The 16,680-nt window shown below is 55.0% G+C and overlaps 1 protein-coding gene across 4 annotated transcripts in view; it reads left to right on the top strand.

The window, feature by feature from the left end:
* The window catches only part of TAF1C (TATA-box binding protein associated factor, RNA polymerase I subunit C), a 105,748-nt gene that overhangs the window by 55,359 nt on the left and 33,709 nt on the right, over window positions 1–16,680 (top strand). For all 4 annotated transcript variants that reach the window (XM_083155500.1, XM_083155503.1, XM_083155501.1 and 1 more), the window contains exons 8-12: window positions 4,930–5,040; window positions 5,342–5,459; window positions 5,862–5,933; window positions 6,700–6,835; window positions 10,179–10,307. In XM_083155500.1, coding sequence (XP_083011626.1) covers window positions 4,930–5,040; window positions 5,342–5,459; window positions 5,862–5,933; window positions 6,700–6,835; window positions 10,179–10,307 — 566 coding nt within the window. The remainder of the gene's footprint in view (window positions 1–4,929; window positions 5,041–5,341; window positions 5,460–5,861; window positions 5,934–6,699; window positions 6,836–10,178; window positions 10,308–16,680) is intronic.

Below are 16,680 nucleotides of genomic sequence, written 5' to 3'. Positions count from 1 at the left end.
TGACATATAATTGTCAATATGGCAGGGGGAAGCTCCAAGAGGATTGCTTGTAAAACATGTAATTCTAAATTTACACCTTCCGCTGCAGGGGTTGTATACTGTGATAAATGCACTGTAAATCCCCCCGTGTCACAAGCCCCAGTGGACCCCCCTTTCTGGGCCACACAGCTTACTGATGTCATGACACGCTTATCTTCTGAACATTCACAGTCTCAGAGAGATAGGGAGACCTGTAGAAGCAGGCAGAGTGATTTAGCCTCTGCGGTACAGGGCCTCACCACAGCCTTAGCTCCTGGCCACTCTGACCCCCGCCCTTCCTCCTCACGGCTCCCCCCCACTCCTGCAGAGGAAGAGGGCCTTACCACAGCCTTAGCTCCTGGCCACTCTGACCCTCGCCCTTCCTCCTCACTGCTCCTCCCCCCCCCCCCCCTCCTGCAGAAGAAGAGGGCCTCACCACTACACGTGGACTCCCCTGATTCTGACTACATGCCAGAGTTAGAGGAGGGTGAATTTGCACCCCCAGAGGATGTGCAGGATGTGCTTCCTTTTGACACACAGGACCCTGCCCAACCCTCACAGGGGATTGAGGACTTAATTGACATGGTCAAAGTCGCCTGTAATGTGACGGATGGAGTAGACACTCCTAGCAGACCATCACCTTTTGCCATAAAGCAAAAACAGTCTCCAACTTCCCCACTGCGGAGGAATTAGATGACCATGTAAACAAGGCCTGGAAACGCCCAGACAAACGTTTTCAGACCCCTCGCAGGTTTTTACAAAATTATCCCTTACTGCCCTTACAGTAGAAATACCCCCAGCGATGGACTCATCCGTGTCCTTCCAGTTCCTGGGGCCACCACCCTCAAGGACATCTCTGACCGCAAGTTGGAGTGAACCTTGAAAGATATTTATACAGCCTCTGGGGTGTTACAGCGTCCGGTGCAAGACGGTTGCTGGGTTAATAAAGCCATAGGGATATGGGCCTCACGAATCTCATCTGAGATACGTGAGGGCTCAGACCCTGCTACTATCATGCAGCTGTCAGAACAGATTCGAGAGGCTTCCGCTTTTCTGCTGGAGGCCTCCTCAGATGTTGGTATTGTTGCAGCTAGAGATTCTGCACTATCTATTGCGGCTCGAAGAGCCCTCTGGCTACGCCAGTGGCAGGCGGATGCTGAATCAAAGCATGCAGTGGAGTCCTTGACCTTCAATGGGAGCTCCTGTTCGGCCCAGAGCTGGATAAATGGATATCCCAGGCAACAGGAGGTGTCTCACTTCCTCCCCTCTGCAGCACCGCCTCCTTCTCGCAGGACCACCCAGGTAACATCCTTTCCGTCCTTTCGTCCCTCAAACAGATTTTGAGGTTGATCCAGAGGGGGTTTTCCTTCACACCGAGGATCCAGAGGTCGCGGCAGAGGCGCCTTTGCAACCACACTGGACCCCCAAACCACCAAGCCTACAGCATTACGGTCCTCTGTCCCAGCTGGGGGACCCCAGGGGTGGGAGCTCAACTGAGGCATGTCAGTCTCGTATGGCTCCAGTCCTGTCAGGATGCCTGGGTAAGGGATCTTGTCACCCTAGGCTACAAGATTCAGTTCAGTCTGTTTCCCCAAACAGATTTTTCAAGACAGGACAGCCAGTACCTTCAGAAAAAGGGCAACAGCTATTGGCAGCTATTACCAAGTTGCGAGACACAGGGGTGGTGGTACCGGTGCCAGTAGAACAGCGTACCCAGGGCTACTACTCCATTATTTTTCTCGTGCCAAAGCCGGATGGCTCGGTACGCCCCATTCTCAATTTAAAGGATCTGAACCCATACTTGCACGTGGTCAGATTCAAGATGGAATCCCTGCAATCGGTGATACAGGGGTTGGAACAGGGAGAGTTCCTGGTATCTATCGATATCAGGGACGCGTACTTGCACATTCCCATCTGGCCCCCTCACCAAGCATTCCTTCAGTTTGCGGTGCAGGATCATCATTGGCAGTTCCAGGCACTACCATTTGGCCTCTCGTCAGCACCTCGGATATTCACCAAGGTCATGGTGGTGATGATGGAGGTCCTCCACACTCAGGGGGTGACTATCATACCATATTTAGACGACCTTCTGCTGAAGAGTCTTTCCCGAGAAACCCTGCTAGAGAACATTCTTCTCACACAGAAGACCCTCACTACACACGGGTGGATTCTCAACTTCAAAAAGTTGCAGCTTCAACCAACTCAGCGGCTTTTGTTTCTTGGGATGATCCTGGACACAGTCCAGATGAAGGTGTTTTTACCATCCGACAAGATCCAGCTGTGCCCTCATGCCCTTAGCCTCACCTCCTGCCGCATACAGATGTGCCCACATGACCCTGCCATTCCTCCTGTCATGTACAGCTGTGCCCCCCTCCCCTTCCTGTTGTCTACAGATGTGCCCGCATGACCCTAACCACTACCACATACAGATGTGCCCGCAGGCCTCTAGCCCCTCCCCTTGCAGTGTGCAGATGTGCCCGCATGACCCTAACCCCTACCACATACCGATGTGCCCGCAGGCCTCTAGCCCCTCCCCTTGCAGTGTGCAGAGGTGCCCGCACGCCTCTAGCCCCTCCCCTTGCAGTGTGCAGATGTGCCCGCATGCCCCTAACCCCTACCACATACAGATGTGCCTGCAGGCCTCTAGCCCCTCCCCTTGCAGTGTGCAGATGTGCCCGCACGCCTCTAGCCCCTCCCCTTGCAGTGTGCAGATGAGCCCGCATGACCCTTCCACTGCTCCTGTCATGTACAAATTTACCCGCGGACCACGTCCTTATCCCCGGATATTTGGGGGGACACATCTGTATAGCTTGTTAGTTTCTCATCTGTTGGTAACGGAACCACAGTGATTGGAGACACCTGCGGCTGACACAGTGCTGCCGACATGAGAACGTCCTGTTGCCCTACAATGAGCACACCTCCACCTGTCGCCCTACAATGAGCACACCTCCACCTGTCGCCCTACAATGAGCACACCTCCACCTGTCGCCCTACAATGAGCACACCTCCACCTGTCGCCCTACAATGAGCACACCTCCACCTGTCGCCCTACAATGAGCACACCTCCACCTGTCGCCCTACAATGAGCACACCTCCACCTGTCGCCCTACAATGAGCACACCTCCACCTGTCGCCCTACAATGAGCACACCTCTGCCATGCTGGGTTCCAGTGCACGCGCAGTCCATAAATGTGCAAAATGCCTTCCGCACAGAGGCAGACATACATTCAGCTCTGCTCCAGCGCACATCCAGTACCTGTGTGACGGGCCTGTGTGTGCGCAGATCCTGAACGCCAGCACAGGAGAATATAGTCGTCACCAGTCTGCTCATCTCAGAGTGTCTCTGTCTGTCTGTGTGTGTGTGTGTGTGTGTGTGTGTGTGTGTCTCTCTCTCTCTCTCTCTCTCTGCCTGTGTGTGTGTCTCTCTCTCTCTGCCTGTGTGTGTGTGTCTCTCTGCCTGTGTGTGTGTGTCTCTCTCTCTCTGCCTGTGTGTGTCTCTCTCTCTCTCTCTCCCTGTGTCTCTCTCTCCCTGCCTGTGTGTGTGTGTGTCTCTCTCTCTCTCTGCCTGTGTGTCTCTCTCTCTCTCTGCCTGTGTGTGTGTGTGTCTCTCTCTCTCTCTCTCTCTGCCTGTGTGTCTCTCTCTCTCTCTGCCTGTGTGTGTGTGTGTGTGTCTCTCTCTCTGCCTGTGTGTGTGTCTCTCTCTCTCTGCCTGTGTGTGTGTGTGTGTCTCTCTCTCTCTGCCTGTGTGTGTCTCTCTCTCTCTCTCTCTCTCTGCCTGTGTGTGTCTCTCTCTCTGCCTGTGTGTGTCTCTCTCTCTGCCTGTGTGTGTGTCTCTCTCTGCCTGTGTGTGTGTCTCTCTCTGCCTGTGTGTGTGTCTCTCTCTGCCTGTGTGTGTGTCTCTCTCTCTCTGCCTGTGTGTGTGTGTGTGTGTGTGTCTCTCTCTCTCTCTGCCTGTGTGTGTCTCTCTCTCCCTGTGTGTGTCTCTCCCTGTGTGTGTCTCTCTCTCTCTGCCTGTGTGTGTCTCTCTCTCTCCCTGTGTGTGTCTCTCCCTGTGTGTGTCTCTCTCTCTCTGCCTGTGTGTGTGTGTGTGTGTGTGTCTCTCTCTCTCTCTGCCTGTGTGTGTCTCTCTCTCCCTGTGTGTGTCTCTCCCTGTGTGTGTCTCTCCCTGTGTGTGTGTGTCTCTCTCTCTCTGCCTGTGTCTCTCTCTCTCTCTCTCCCTGTGTGTGTGTCTCTCCCTGTGTGTGTGTCTCCCTGTGTGTGTGTCTCCCTGTGTGTGTGTCTCCCTGTGTGTGTCTCTCCCTGTGTGTGTCTCTCCCTGTGTGTGTCTCTCCCTGTGTGTGTCTCTCTCTCTGCCTGTGTGTGTCTCTCTCTCTGCCTGTGTGTGTCTCTCTCTCTCTGCCTGTGTGTGTCTCTCTCTCTCTGCCTGTGTGTGTCTCTCTCTCTCTGCCTGTGTGTCTCTCTCTCTCTCTGCCTGTGTGTCTCTCTCTCTCTCTGCCTGTGTGTCTCTCTCTCTCTCTCTCTGCCTGTGTGTGTCTCTCTCTCTCTCTCTGCCTGTGTGTGTCTCTCCCTGTGTGTGTGTGTCTCTCTCTCTCTCTCTCTCATCCTGTTTGTGTGTGTCTCCCTCTCTGCCTGTGTGTGTGTGTGTCTCTCTCTATCTGCCTGTGTGTGTGTGTGTGTGTGTGTCTCTCTCTCTCTCTGCCTGTGTGTGTGTGTCTCTCTCTATCTGCCTGTGTGTGTGTGTGTCTCTCTGCCTGTGTGTGTCTCTCTCTCTCTGCCTGTGTCTCTCTCTCTCTCTCTCTGCCTGTGTGTGTGTGTCTCTCTCTGCCTGTGTGTGTGTCTCACACTCTGCCTGTGTGTCTCCCTGCCTGTGTGTGTGTCCTTAGTGTGTACTCTGTCCTTAGCGTGTGTCAGGTTTTCAGCAGCTGCTCCTAAAAAAACGTGGAGTGAAAATTGAGGGAGACCCAGCGACGTACAAACTTGGAGAGCGGATCAACCAAGTGAGCACGGGGTGCTGCAACAAGAGTAAGTTGGCTGTCTGTGACTTTGCATATGGAGGTGGCTGTGAGAGGCTGGCTGGGTGTGCCCAAGCACCGCTGGGGGTGTCTGGGTGTGTGTGCCCATGTGCGGCTGGCGGTGTTCGGCGGTGTGTGTGCCCAATTGCGGCTGGCGGAGTTCAGTGGTGTGTGCCCACGCGGGTCTGGGTGTGTGTGTGCCCCCGCGCGGCCGGCGGTGTCTGACTGGAGACTGTGTGCTTGCCTTTGTGTGTTGTCTCCGGTTCCTGTCACACTGTACACACATTGTTGTTGTCCTGTCTCTTCCACAGCATATGTTGGCGTTCGGACCTCTTTCCATTTAGCCTCCTTCAGTTTTTCTGCTCAAGACCCACCAAAACCTCTTCAGGTTCTGAACACTAAGACCCCCAGTACTTGCATCAATGTCAGGTAATCAGCTGTACACCTTTGTCAGTGTGGTGTAGTCCCGCTCTGCTGCCTGTCTGCCTGGGGAGCCCCGCCCTGCTGCCTGTCTGCCTGGGGAGCCCCGCCCTGCTGCCTGTCTGCCTGGGGAGCCCCGCCCTGCTGCCTGTCTGCCTGGGGAGCCCCGCCCTGCTGCCTGTCTGCCTGGGGAGCCCCGCCCTGCTGCCTGGGGAGCCCCGCCCTGCTGCCTGGGGAGCCCCGCCCTGCTGCCTGGGGAGCCCCGCCCTGCTGCCTGGGGCGCCCCGCTCTGCTGCCTGTCTGCCTGGGGCGCCGGAGCCCCGCTCTGCGATGCCAGCTCTCTGTTGCACTTGGCACCAGTTGTGTCCTGCTCATTATATCTGTTATTACAAGTCCTCTCCTGTGTTTCAGCCCCCACATCCCGGGCGAGCTGTGTGTATGTACTGAGGGTGGGAGCTTGGACCTGTGGAACCTAGAGACTGGGTAAGTCAGTGATCACATGACCCCCAGCTTTAGGGGCTCTGCATCAATATACCAAATATACTCATACTCGCGCTCAGAATACCCATCATCCAGCCATTTCTCTATACTGTCCCTCCTGTCCTGCACCACCTCTCACCCAGGTGTCCCACCGCCCAGGTGGTGTACTCCTCTACCCACCCATACACCAGCCAGAGAGCTGCGATGCCCCCCCCCCCCCCCCCCACACACACACACACATACACACACCAGCCAGAGAGCTGCAAGGCCCCCCCCCCCACACGCCAGCCAGAGAACCGCAGCCTTCTGTAGCCCCCCGTCCCGCTGCCAGGCAGCCTTCTGTAGCCCCGTCCCGCTGCCAGGCAGCCTTCTGTAGCCCCCCCGTCCCGCTGCCAGGCAGCCTTCTGTAGCCCCGTCCCGCTGCCAGGCAGCCTTCTGTAGCCCCCCCGTCCCGCTGCCAGGCAGCCTTCTGTAGCCCCCCCGTCCCGCTGCCAGGCAGCCTTCTGTAGCCCCGTCCCATCCCGCTGCCAGGCAGCCTTCTGTAGCCCCATCCCGCTGCCAGGCATCCTTCTGTAGCCCCCCCCCCACGTCCCGCTGCCAGGCAGCCTTCTGTAGCCCCCCCGTCCCGTCCCGCTGCCAGGCAGCCTTCTGTAACCCCCCCGTCCCCGTCCCGCTGCCCCCCAGTCCCGCAGCTTTCTGTAGCCCACCCCCCACCCCACCCCCCATGCTTCTATCCCAGTCCTGCTGTGTAATAATTATATTCCCACAGGTTACAGCGAGTTCGGCAGAATCCTGACCCCCTCTTTTTCCGTGATGATTCCCATTGGCGATGGAGTGATTTCACCGCACACCCACGTGTACTTACCATTGCTGACCGGACGGGAGTGCAGGCTGCTGATACTAGGGTGCTTGTACTGCATGGCAGCATGTGGGAGTCTTAAGGTGGCCATACATCAGGAAGACCGGTCTCGTGTCCAATTTCCCTTCAACTCCCCGGCAATCCTTGGTGTTTTATAGACACACAATGTACTCACAATCTGTCATGCAATCCATCTGCTGCATGATTGTATAATTGAAGCCTCATTTAAATAGGGGGCTGGGGGCTATTTTTTTATTTTATTTTTATAATTTATTTATAGGTTGCTAGCAACTACCAATCTGCTGCGCTACTTCATTATTAAGTAGCCCTAACGCAGCAATCCTCTGCTATCAGAGTAGTGACAGAATTGTGCAAAAGGACGTGCACCGCTCTCTTCACCTGCCCGCCCATCTGCCGCTGTAAACTTCTGCGGCTCCCAGCGTCTTCACTGCCACGGGCTGCCCGGAAGCTGCACCTCTCTTCACCTGCCCGCCCATCTGCCGCTGTAAACTTCTGCGGCTCCCAGCGTCTTCACTGCCACGGGCTGCCCGGAAGCTGCACCTCTCTTCACCTGCCCGCCCATCTGCCGCTGTAAACTTCTGCGGCTCCCAGCGTCTTCACTGCCACGGGCTGCCCGGAAGCTGCACCTCTCTTCACCTGCCCGCCCATCTGCCGCTGTAAACTTCTGCGGCTCCCAGCGTCTTCACTGCCACGGGCTGCCCGGAAGCTGCACCTCTCTTCACCTGCCCACCCTTCTGCCGCTGTAATCTTCTGCGACTCCCAGCGTCTTCACTGCCATGGGCCGCCCGGAAGCTGCACCTCTCTTCAGCCATCCGCCCATCTGCGCTGGAAACTTCTGCGGCTCCCACATCATCACTGCCACGGGCTGCCCGGAAGCTGCGCCTCTCTTCACCTGCCCGCCCATCTGCCGCTGTAATCTTCTGCGACTCCCACATCATCACTGCCACGGGCCGCCCGGAAGCTGCACCTCTCTTCAGCCATCCGCCCATCTGCGCTGGAAACTTCTGCGGCTCCCACATCATCACTGCAACGGGCCGCCCGGAAGCTGCACCTCTCTTCACCTGCCCGCCCGTCTGCCGCTGTAATCTTCTGCGACTCCCACATCATCACTGCCACGGGCCGCCCGGAAGCTGCGCCTCTCTTCACCTGCCCGCCCGTCTGCTGCTGTAATCTTCTGCGACTCCCACATCATCACTGCCACGGGCTGCCCGGAAGCTGCGCCTCTCTTCACCTGCCCACCCTTCTGCCGCTGTAATCTTCTGCGACTCCCACATCATCACTGCCACGGGCCGCCCGGAAGCTGCACCTCTCTTCACCTGCCCACCCTTCTGCCGCTGTAATCTTCTGCGACTCCCACATCATCACTGCCACGGGCTGCCCGGAAGCTGCGCCTCTCTTCACCTGCCCGCCCGTCTGCCGCTGTAATCTTCTGCGACTCCCACATCATCACTGCCACGGGCTGCCCGGAAGCTGCGCCTCTCTTCACCTGCCCGCCCGTCTGCCGCTGTAATCTTCTGCGACTCCCACATCATCACTGCCACGGGCCGCCCGGAAGCTGCACCTCTCTTCACCTGCCCACCCTTCTGCCGCTGTAATCTTCTGCGACTCCCACATCATCACTGCCACGGGCCGCCCGGAAGCTGCACCTCTCTTCACCTGCCCGCCCGTCTGCCGCTGTAATCTTCTGCGACTCCCACATCATCACTGCCACGGGCCGCCCGGAAGCTGCACCTCTCTTCACCTGCCCGCCCGTCTGCCGCTGTAATCTTCTGCGACTCCCACATCATCACTGCCACGGGCCGCCCGGAAGCTGCACCTCTCTTCACCTGCCCGCCCGTCTGCCGCTGTAAACTTCTGCGGCTCCCAGCGTCTTCACTGCCACGAGCCACCCGGAAGCTGCACCTCTCTTCACCTGCCCACCCATCTGCCGCTGTAATCTTCTGCGACTCCCACATCATCACTGCCACGGGCCGCCCGGAAGCTGCGCCTCTCTTCACCTGCCCACCCTTCTGCCGCTGTAATCTTCTGCGACTCCCACATCATCACTGCCACGGGCCGCCCGGAAGCTGCACCTCTCTTCACCTGCCCACCCTTCTGCCGCTGTAATCTTCTGAGGCTCCCAGCGTCTTCACTGCCACGGGCCACCCGGAAGCTGCACCTCTCTTCACCTGCCCACCCTTCTGCCGCTGTAATCTTCTGCGACTCCCAGCGTCTTCACTGCCATGGGCCGCCCGGAAGCTGCACCTCTCTTCAGCCATCCGCCCATCTGCGCTGGAAACTTCTGCGGCTCCCACATCATCACTGCCACGGGCTGCCCGGAAGCTGCGCCTCTCTTCACCTGCCCGCCCGTCTGCCGCTGTAAACTTCTGCGGCTCCCACATCATCACTGCAACGGGCCGCCCGGAAGCTGCACCTCTCTTCACCTGCCCACCCTTCTGCTGCTGTAATCTTCTGCGGCTCCCAGCATCTTCACTGCCATGGGCCGCCCGGAAGCTGCACCTCTCTTCACCTGCCCACCCTTCTGCCGCTGTAATCTTCTGCGGCTCCCAGCGTCTTCACTGCCACGGGCCACCCGGAAGCTGCACCTCTCTTCTCTGCTAATCAGGGAGGGAGTGTCACATGACTGGTTGTATGAGCCATCTAATGACCAATGTAATCTGCTCCCAATCCCAACTGATCTGACCTGCAGCACGTCAGATCACAGGACCAATCCTCCAATATCCCGGGGCCGGCATTGTATGATTGTGTAAACACAATCTGCATGCAATCCATCTTACAATTCATTGAGACTGTATGATTGGGTGCAATGTCTCTCTGATGTATGGCCACCTTTTAGATTGTACCCCTATAGTGTGTGTGTGATGTCACTGTGTGTCTCCTTAGGTTCCCGGGGCACAGGGATGGGACCTGTGTGTGATGTCACCGTGTGTCTCTTTAGGTGCCCCATCTATGTGTGTGATGTCACTGTGTGTCTCCTTAGGTTCCCGGGGCACAGGGATGGGACCTATGTGTGATGTCACCGTGTGTCTATTTAGGTGCCCCATCTATGTGTGTGATGTCACTGTGTGTCTCCTTAGGTTCCCGGGGCACAGGAATGGGACCTATGTGTGATGTCACCGTGTGTCTCTTTAGGTGCCCCATCTATGTGTGTGATGTCACTGTGTTTCTCCTTAGGTTCCCGGGGCACAGGGATGGGACCTATGTGTGATGTCACCGTGTGTCTCTTTAGGTGCCCCATCTATGTGTGTGATGTCACTGTGTGTCTCCTTAGGTTCCCGGGGCACAGGGATGGGACCTATGTGTGATGTCACCGTGTGTCTCTTTAGGTGCCCCATCTATGTGTGTGATGTCACTGTGTGTCTCCTTAGGTTCCCGGGGCACAGGGATGGGACCTGTTTCGGATCGGGCAGGAGTCCCTGTGTCAGAGAGGGGAGAGGGTGATTTTGACGCACTGTCTGAGAGAGACTAACCCTGAGCTCTACCTCGTGACCACCCAGGTACAGTAATTCTCCTACTTCTTCTGTTGTCCTTGTTGGGTCAGACGTGTGCAAGCTGCGTACTGCCCGGGTGGTAGACTTGGGCAACATTCCACCCCCTCTCAGCTCCAGCTTGGTTATGAGTAGAGACGTTATTGGAGTCCAGGCCTCCGTTCCTCGAATCTCTTATACAGGGGCTGCTGGTAGTTACATAGTTACATAGTAGATAAGGCTGAATAAAGACTTGCGTCCATCTAGTTCAACCTACGTTTTAATAGCTTATCCCTTGTAAAAGACAGAATATGGTTCTTATTAGTACCCCTGGATATTTTTATCCAATAAATGCTTGTCCAACCTTATTTTGAACGTATTTATTGTATCTGCCAACACCACCTCTCCAGGAAGAGAGTTCCAAAGTTTGACTGCTCTGACCGTAAAGAAATTTTTTCTTTTGAGGGAACGAAATTTTCTTTCCTCTAATCTAAATTTGTGCCCTCGTGTCCTAGATTCCTTTCTTACAGTAAAAAGGGTGCTTGAGAGTTCCTTATATTGGCCCCTGATATACTTGTACATGTTGAGCATGTCCCCCCTTAAACGTCTCTTCTCTAGTGTAAATAGTCCCAGTTTGCTTAATCTCTCCTCATAGCCTAAATTCTCCATTCCCCTAATAAGCTTTGTTGCTCTTCTTTGGGTTTTTTCCAATTCCATGATGTCCTTTTTATATTGCGGGGCCCAGAATTGCACTCCGTATTCAAGGTGTGGTCTAACCAATGATTTGTACAGAGGCATAATTACTTTTGAGTCCCTAGTTTCCATGCCCCCTTTTAATACATGCCAGAATTCTGTTGGCTTTTTTTGTTGCAATGTGACATTGAGCGCTACACCCCAGCTTATTATCTATATGAGGGAAAATATATATGTAATATATATCGGGCGCAAGTGGTTAATTAAATAATTAACATAAGAAACAATATATTAAATGGCAGCTCCCAATGGATTCCCAGCAGGGGATCCAATGAAACAAAATCTAGGGGATATAATTATTCCAATCAAATAACTATAGAGAGCGCACGGAATTAAGCACAAATATTTATTAAAAAACAATAGATGAAAAGCTCATATAAAGGATCACAATTAGCATTGTGTGGGGCGTCAGTGACTGCCCAGTGGTCTAGAACTATTTTATATCATATTGATTTTATTGTTATATTTTATTAAATAATTGTGATCGTTTATATGAGCTTTTCATCTATTGTTTTTTAATAAATATTTGTGCTTAATTCAGTGCGCTCTCTATAATTATTTGATTGGAATAATTATATCCCCTAGATTTTATTATCTATATGGACTCCTAGATCCTTTTCAAGTGCTGCTGAAGTACCTAATGCCTCCCTGCTTAGGTTGTAACTAGCACACTGGTTACGTCTCCCGAGATGCATGACCTTGCATTTATCCATATTGAACCTCATCTTCCACTTTTTAGCACACTCATCTAGTTTGTTAAGATCATTTTGAAGTATGTTCACATCCTCTGTTGATTTAATAACTCTACTCAGTTTTGTGTCATCAGCAGAGATGGATACATCGCTGAGAATCCCCATCCTGATATTGTTAATATATATGTTAAACAAGATGGGCCCCAGTACCGAACCCTGTGGCACTCCACTTAGTACTGGTATCATAGTTGATACTGCACTGTTCACAACCACTCTTTGTTCTCTATTACATAGCCAATTCCCTACCCATCTACAGATATTTGCACCTAGTCCCAGGTCCACCATTTTATTTATCAACCTCATGTGTGGTACTGTATCAAAAGCTTTTGCAAAATCAAGGAAGACCACATCTACTGCGTTTCCATTATCAAGGTTTTTGCTGACATCCTCATAGAAGCCCAGTAAATTTGTCTGGCAGGAACGATTTTTCACGAACCCATGTTGGTTAGTACTGAGTAGACGGTGATGGTCTAAATATTCCAGGATACCATCCCTTAAAATTCCTTCAAATATTTTACCCACTATTGATGTTAAGCTAACCGGTCTGTTATTAGCTGGGTCGTCCCTTTTACCTTTTTTAAATATTGGCACTACCTCTGCTATTCTCCAGTCTTTTGGTACCTTTCCTGATGATAGTGAATTTTCAAAAATGCAATATAGAGGGGTCGCTAGTTCCTCCCTTAATTCCATTAGTACCCTAGGATGTATCCCATCTGGCCCTGGTGATTTGTTAGTTTTTATTTTGCTGAGCCTCAAAATTATATCATCGGTCGAGAGATCCATATTGAGATCCGGTTTGTTTGTCCCAGTTGTGGTATCTGTGCTGTACAACGCTCCTGTATCCTAGTAAAGGAAGTGGGGTTACTGGGGGCGTGGTCTAAGACAGCAGTGGGTGTGGCAGACTATTAGGTCACAAGTACATTTTGGGCCTTATTCTGGTTACTTTGCAAATGCCCTGTGTTCACACGGGGACAGATGGCGGCGCTATGCCCATTACTGCACATGTGCATGCACCCACGGCGAACAGACTGTATGATGATGACGCGGGGTGTAGTCAGGTTCTCTGTGCGATCACCATGTACAGATGTCTGTATACGATCGCTGTCGCAATGCGCTGGTGCATGCGCTCACACTTGCAGTCCATACACATCGCACGTGAAGCTGCAGGTGCGGCATGGCGGTGATGTGTGTGCGTACGCTCATACACATTGCACGTGAAGCCGCAGGTGCGGCATGGCGGGGATGTGTGTGCGTACGCTCATACACATTGCACGTGAAGCCGCAGGTGCGGCATGGCGGGGATGTGTGTGCGTACGCTCATACACATTGCACGTGAAGCTGCAGGTGCGGCATGGCGGTGATGTGTGTGCGTACGCTCATACACATTGCACGTGAAGCTGCAGGTGCGGCATGGCGGTGAGGTGTGTGCGTACGCTCATACACATTGCACGTGAAGCTGCAGGTGCGGCATGGCGGGGATGTGTGTGCGTACGCTCATACACATTGCACGTGAAGCCGCAGGTGCGGCATGGCGGGGATGTGTGTGCGTACGCTCATACACATTGCACGTGAAGCTGCAGGTGCGGCATGGCGGTGATGTGTGTGCGTACGCTCATACACATTGCACGTGAAGCCGCAGGTGCGGCATGGCGGTGATGTGTGTGCGTACGCTCATGCACATTGCACGTGAAGCCGCAGGTGCGGCATGGCGGTGATGTGTGTGCGTACGCTCATACACATTGCACGTGAAGCCGCAGGTGCGGCATGGCGGTGAGGTGTGTGCCTACGCTCATACACATTGCACGTGAAGCCGCAGGTGCGGCATGGCGGTGATGTGTGTGCGTACGCTCATACACATTGCACGTGAAGCCGCAGGTGCGGCATGGCGGGGATGTGTGTGCGTACGCTCATACACATTGCACGTGAAGCCGCAGGTGCGGCATGGCGGGGATGTGTGTGCGTACGCTCATACACATTGCACGTGAAGCCGCAGGTGCGGCATGGCGGTGATGTGTGTGCGTACGCTCATGCACATTGCACGTGAAGCTGCTGGTGCGGCATGGCGGTGATGTGTGTGCGTACGCTCATACACATTGCACGTGAAGCCGCTGGTGCGGCATGGCGGTGATGTGTGTGCGTACGCTCATGCACATTGCACGTGAAGCTGCTGGTGCGGCATGGCGGTGATGTATGTGCGTACGCTCATACACATTGCACGTGAAGCCGCAGGTGCGGCATGGCGGTGATGTGTGTGCGTACGCTCATACACATTGCACGTGAAGCCGCAGGTGCGGCATGGGGTGATGTGTGTGAGTACGCTCATACACATTGCACGTGAAGCCGCAGGTGCGGCATGGCGGTGATGTGTGTGCGTACGCTCATACACATTGCACGTGAAGCCGCAGGTGCGGCATGGCGGTGATGTGTGTGCCTACGCTCATACACATTGCACGTGAAGCCGCAGGTGCGGCATGGCGGTGAGGTGTGTGCCTACGCTCATACACATTGCACGTGAAGCTGCTGGTGCGGCATGGCGGTGATGTGTGTGCGTACGCTCATACACATTGCACGTGAAGCTGCAGGTGCGGCATGGCGGTGATGTGTGTGCCTACGCTCATACACATTGCACGTGAAGCTGCAGGTGCGGCATGGCGGTGATGTGTGTGCCTACGCTCATACACATTGCACGTGAAGCCGCAGGTGCGGCATGGCGGTGATGTGTGTGCCTACGCTCATACACATTGCACGTGAAGCCGCAGGTGCGGCATGGCGGTGAGGTGTGTGCGTACGCTCATACACATTGCACGTGAAGCTGCAGGTGCGGCATGGCGGTGAGGTGTGTGCGTACGCTCATACACATTGCACGTGAAGCCGCAGGTGCGGCATGGCGGTGATGTGTGTGCGTACGCTCATACACATTGCACGTGAAGCCGCAGGTGCGGCATGGCGGTGATGTGTGTGCGTACGCTCATACACATTGCACGTGAAGCTGCAGGTGCGGCATGGCGGTGATGTGTGTGCCTACGCTCATACACATTGCACGTGAAGCCGCAGGTGCGGCATGGCGGTGATGTGTGTGCGTACGCTCATACACATTGCACGTGAAGCCGCAGGTGCGGCATGGCGGTGAGGTGTGTGCGTACGCTCATACACATTGCACGTGAAGCCGCAGGTGCGGCATGGCGGTGATGTGTGTGCGTACGCTCATACACATTGCACGTGAAGCCGCAGGTGCGGCATGGCGGTGATGTGTGTGCGTACGCTCATACACATTGCACGTGAAGCTGCAGGTGCGGCATGGCGGTGATGTGTGTGCGTACGCTCATACACATTGCACGTGAAGCTGCAGGTGCGGCATGGCGGTGATGTGTGTGCGTACGCTCATACACATTGCACGTGAAGCCGCAGGTGCGGCATGGCGGTGAGGTGTGTGCGTACGCTCATACACATTGCACGTGAAGCTGCTGGTGCGGCATGGCGGTGATGTGTGTGCGTACGAGCTGCTGGTGCGGCATGGCGGTGAGGTGTGTGCGTACGCTCATACACATTGCACGTGAAGCTGCAGGTGCGGCATGGCGGTGATGTGTGTGCCTACGCTCATACACATTGCACGTGAAGCTGCAGGTGCGGCATGGCGGTGATGTGTGTGCCTACGCTCATACACATTGCACGTGAAGCCGCAGGTGCGGCATGGCGGTGATGTGTGTGCCTACGCTCATACACATTGCACGTGAAGCCGCAGGTGCGGCATGGCGGTGAGGTGTGTGCGTACGCTCATACACATTGCACGTGAAGCTGCAGGTGCGGCATGGCGGTGAGGTGTGTGCGTACGCTCATACACATTGCACGTGAAGCCGCAGGTGCGGCATGGCGGTGATGTGTGTGCGTACGCTCATACACATTGCACGTGAAGCCGCAGGTGCGGCATGGCGGTGATGTGTGTGCGTACGCTCATACACATTGCACGTGAAGCTGCAGGTGCGGCATGGCGGTGATGTGTGTGCCTACGCTCATACACATTGCACGTGAAGCCGCAGGTGCGGCATGGCGGTGATGTGTGTGCGTACGCTCATACACATTGCACGTGAAGCCGCAGGTGCGGCATGGCGGTGAGGTGTGTGCGTACGCTCATACACATTGCACGTGAAGCCGCAGGTGCGGCATGGCGGTGATGTGTGTGCGTACGCTCATACACATTGCACGTGAAGCCGCAGGTGCGGCATGGCGGTGATGTGTGTGCGTACGCTCATACACATTGCACGTGAAGCTGCAGGTGCGGCATGGCGGTGATGTGTGTGCGTACGCTCATACACATTGCACGTGAAGCTGCAGGTGCGGCATGGCGGTGATGTGTGTGCGTACGCTCATACACATTGCACGTGAAGCCGCAGGTGCGGCATGGCGGTGAGGTGTGTGCGTACGCTCATACACATTGCACGTGAAGCTGCTGGTGCGGCATGGCGGTGATGTGTGTGCGTACGAGCTGCTGGTGCGGCATGGCGGTGAGGTGTGTGCGTACGCTCATACACATTGCACGTGAAGCTGCTGGTGCGGCATGGCGGTGAGGTGTGTTCCTACGCTCATACACATTGCACGTGAAGCTGCAGGTGCGGCATGGCGGTGATGTGTGTGCGTACGCTCATACACATTGCACGTGAAGCTGCAGGTGCGGCATGGCGGTGATGTGTGTGTGTACGCTCATACACATTGCACGTGAAGCCGCAGGTGTGGCATGGCGGTGAGGTGTGTGCGTACGCTCATACACATTGCACGTGAAGCTGCAGGTGCGGCATGGCGGTGATGTGTGTGCGTACGCTCATACACATTGCACGTGAAGCTGCAGGTGCGGCATGGCGGTGATGTGTGTGTGTGTGTACGCTCATACACATTGCACGTGA

This window comes from Crinia signifera, chromosome 1 (genome assembly GCF_055691185.1).
Source record: "Crinia signifera chromosome 1, ASM5569118v1, whole genome shotgun sequence".
Classification (NCBI taxonomy): Eukaryota; Metazoa; Chordata; class Amphibia; order Anura; family Myobatrachidae; genus Crinia; species Crinia signifera.
This window is presented reverse-complemented; position numbering and strand designations above follow the sequence as displayed.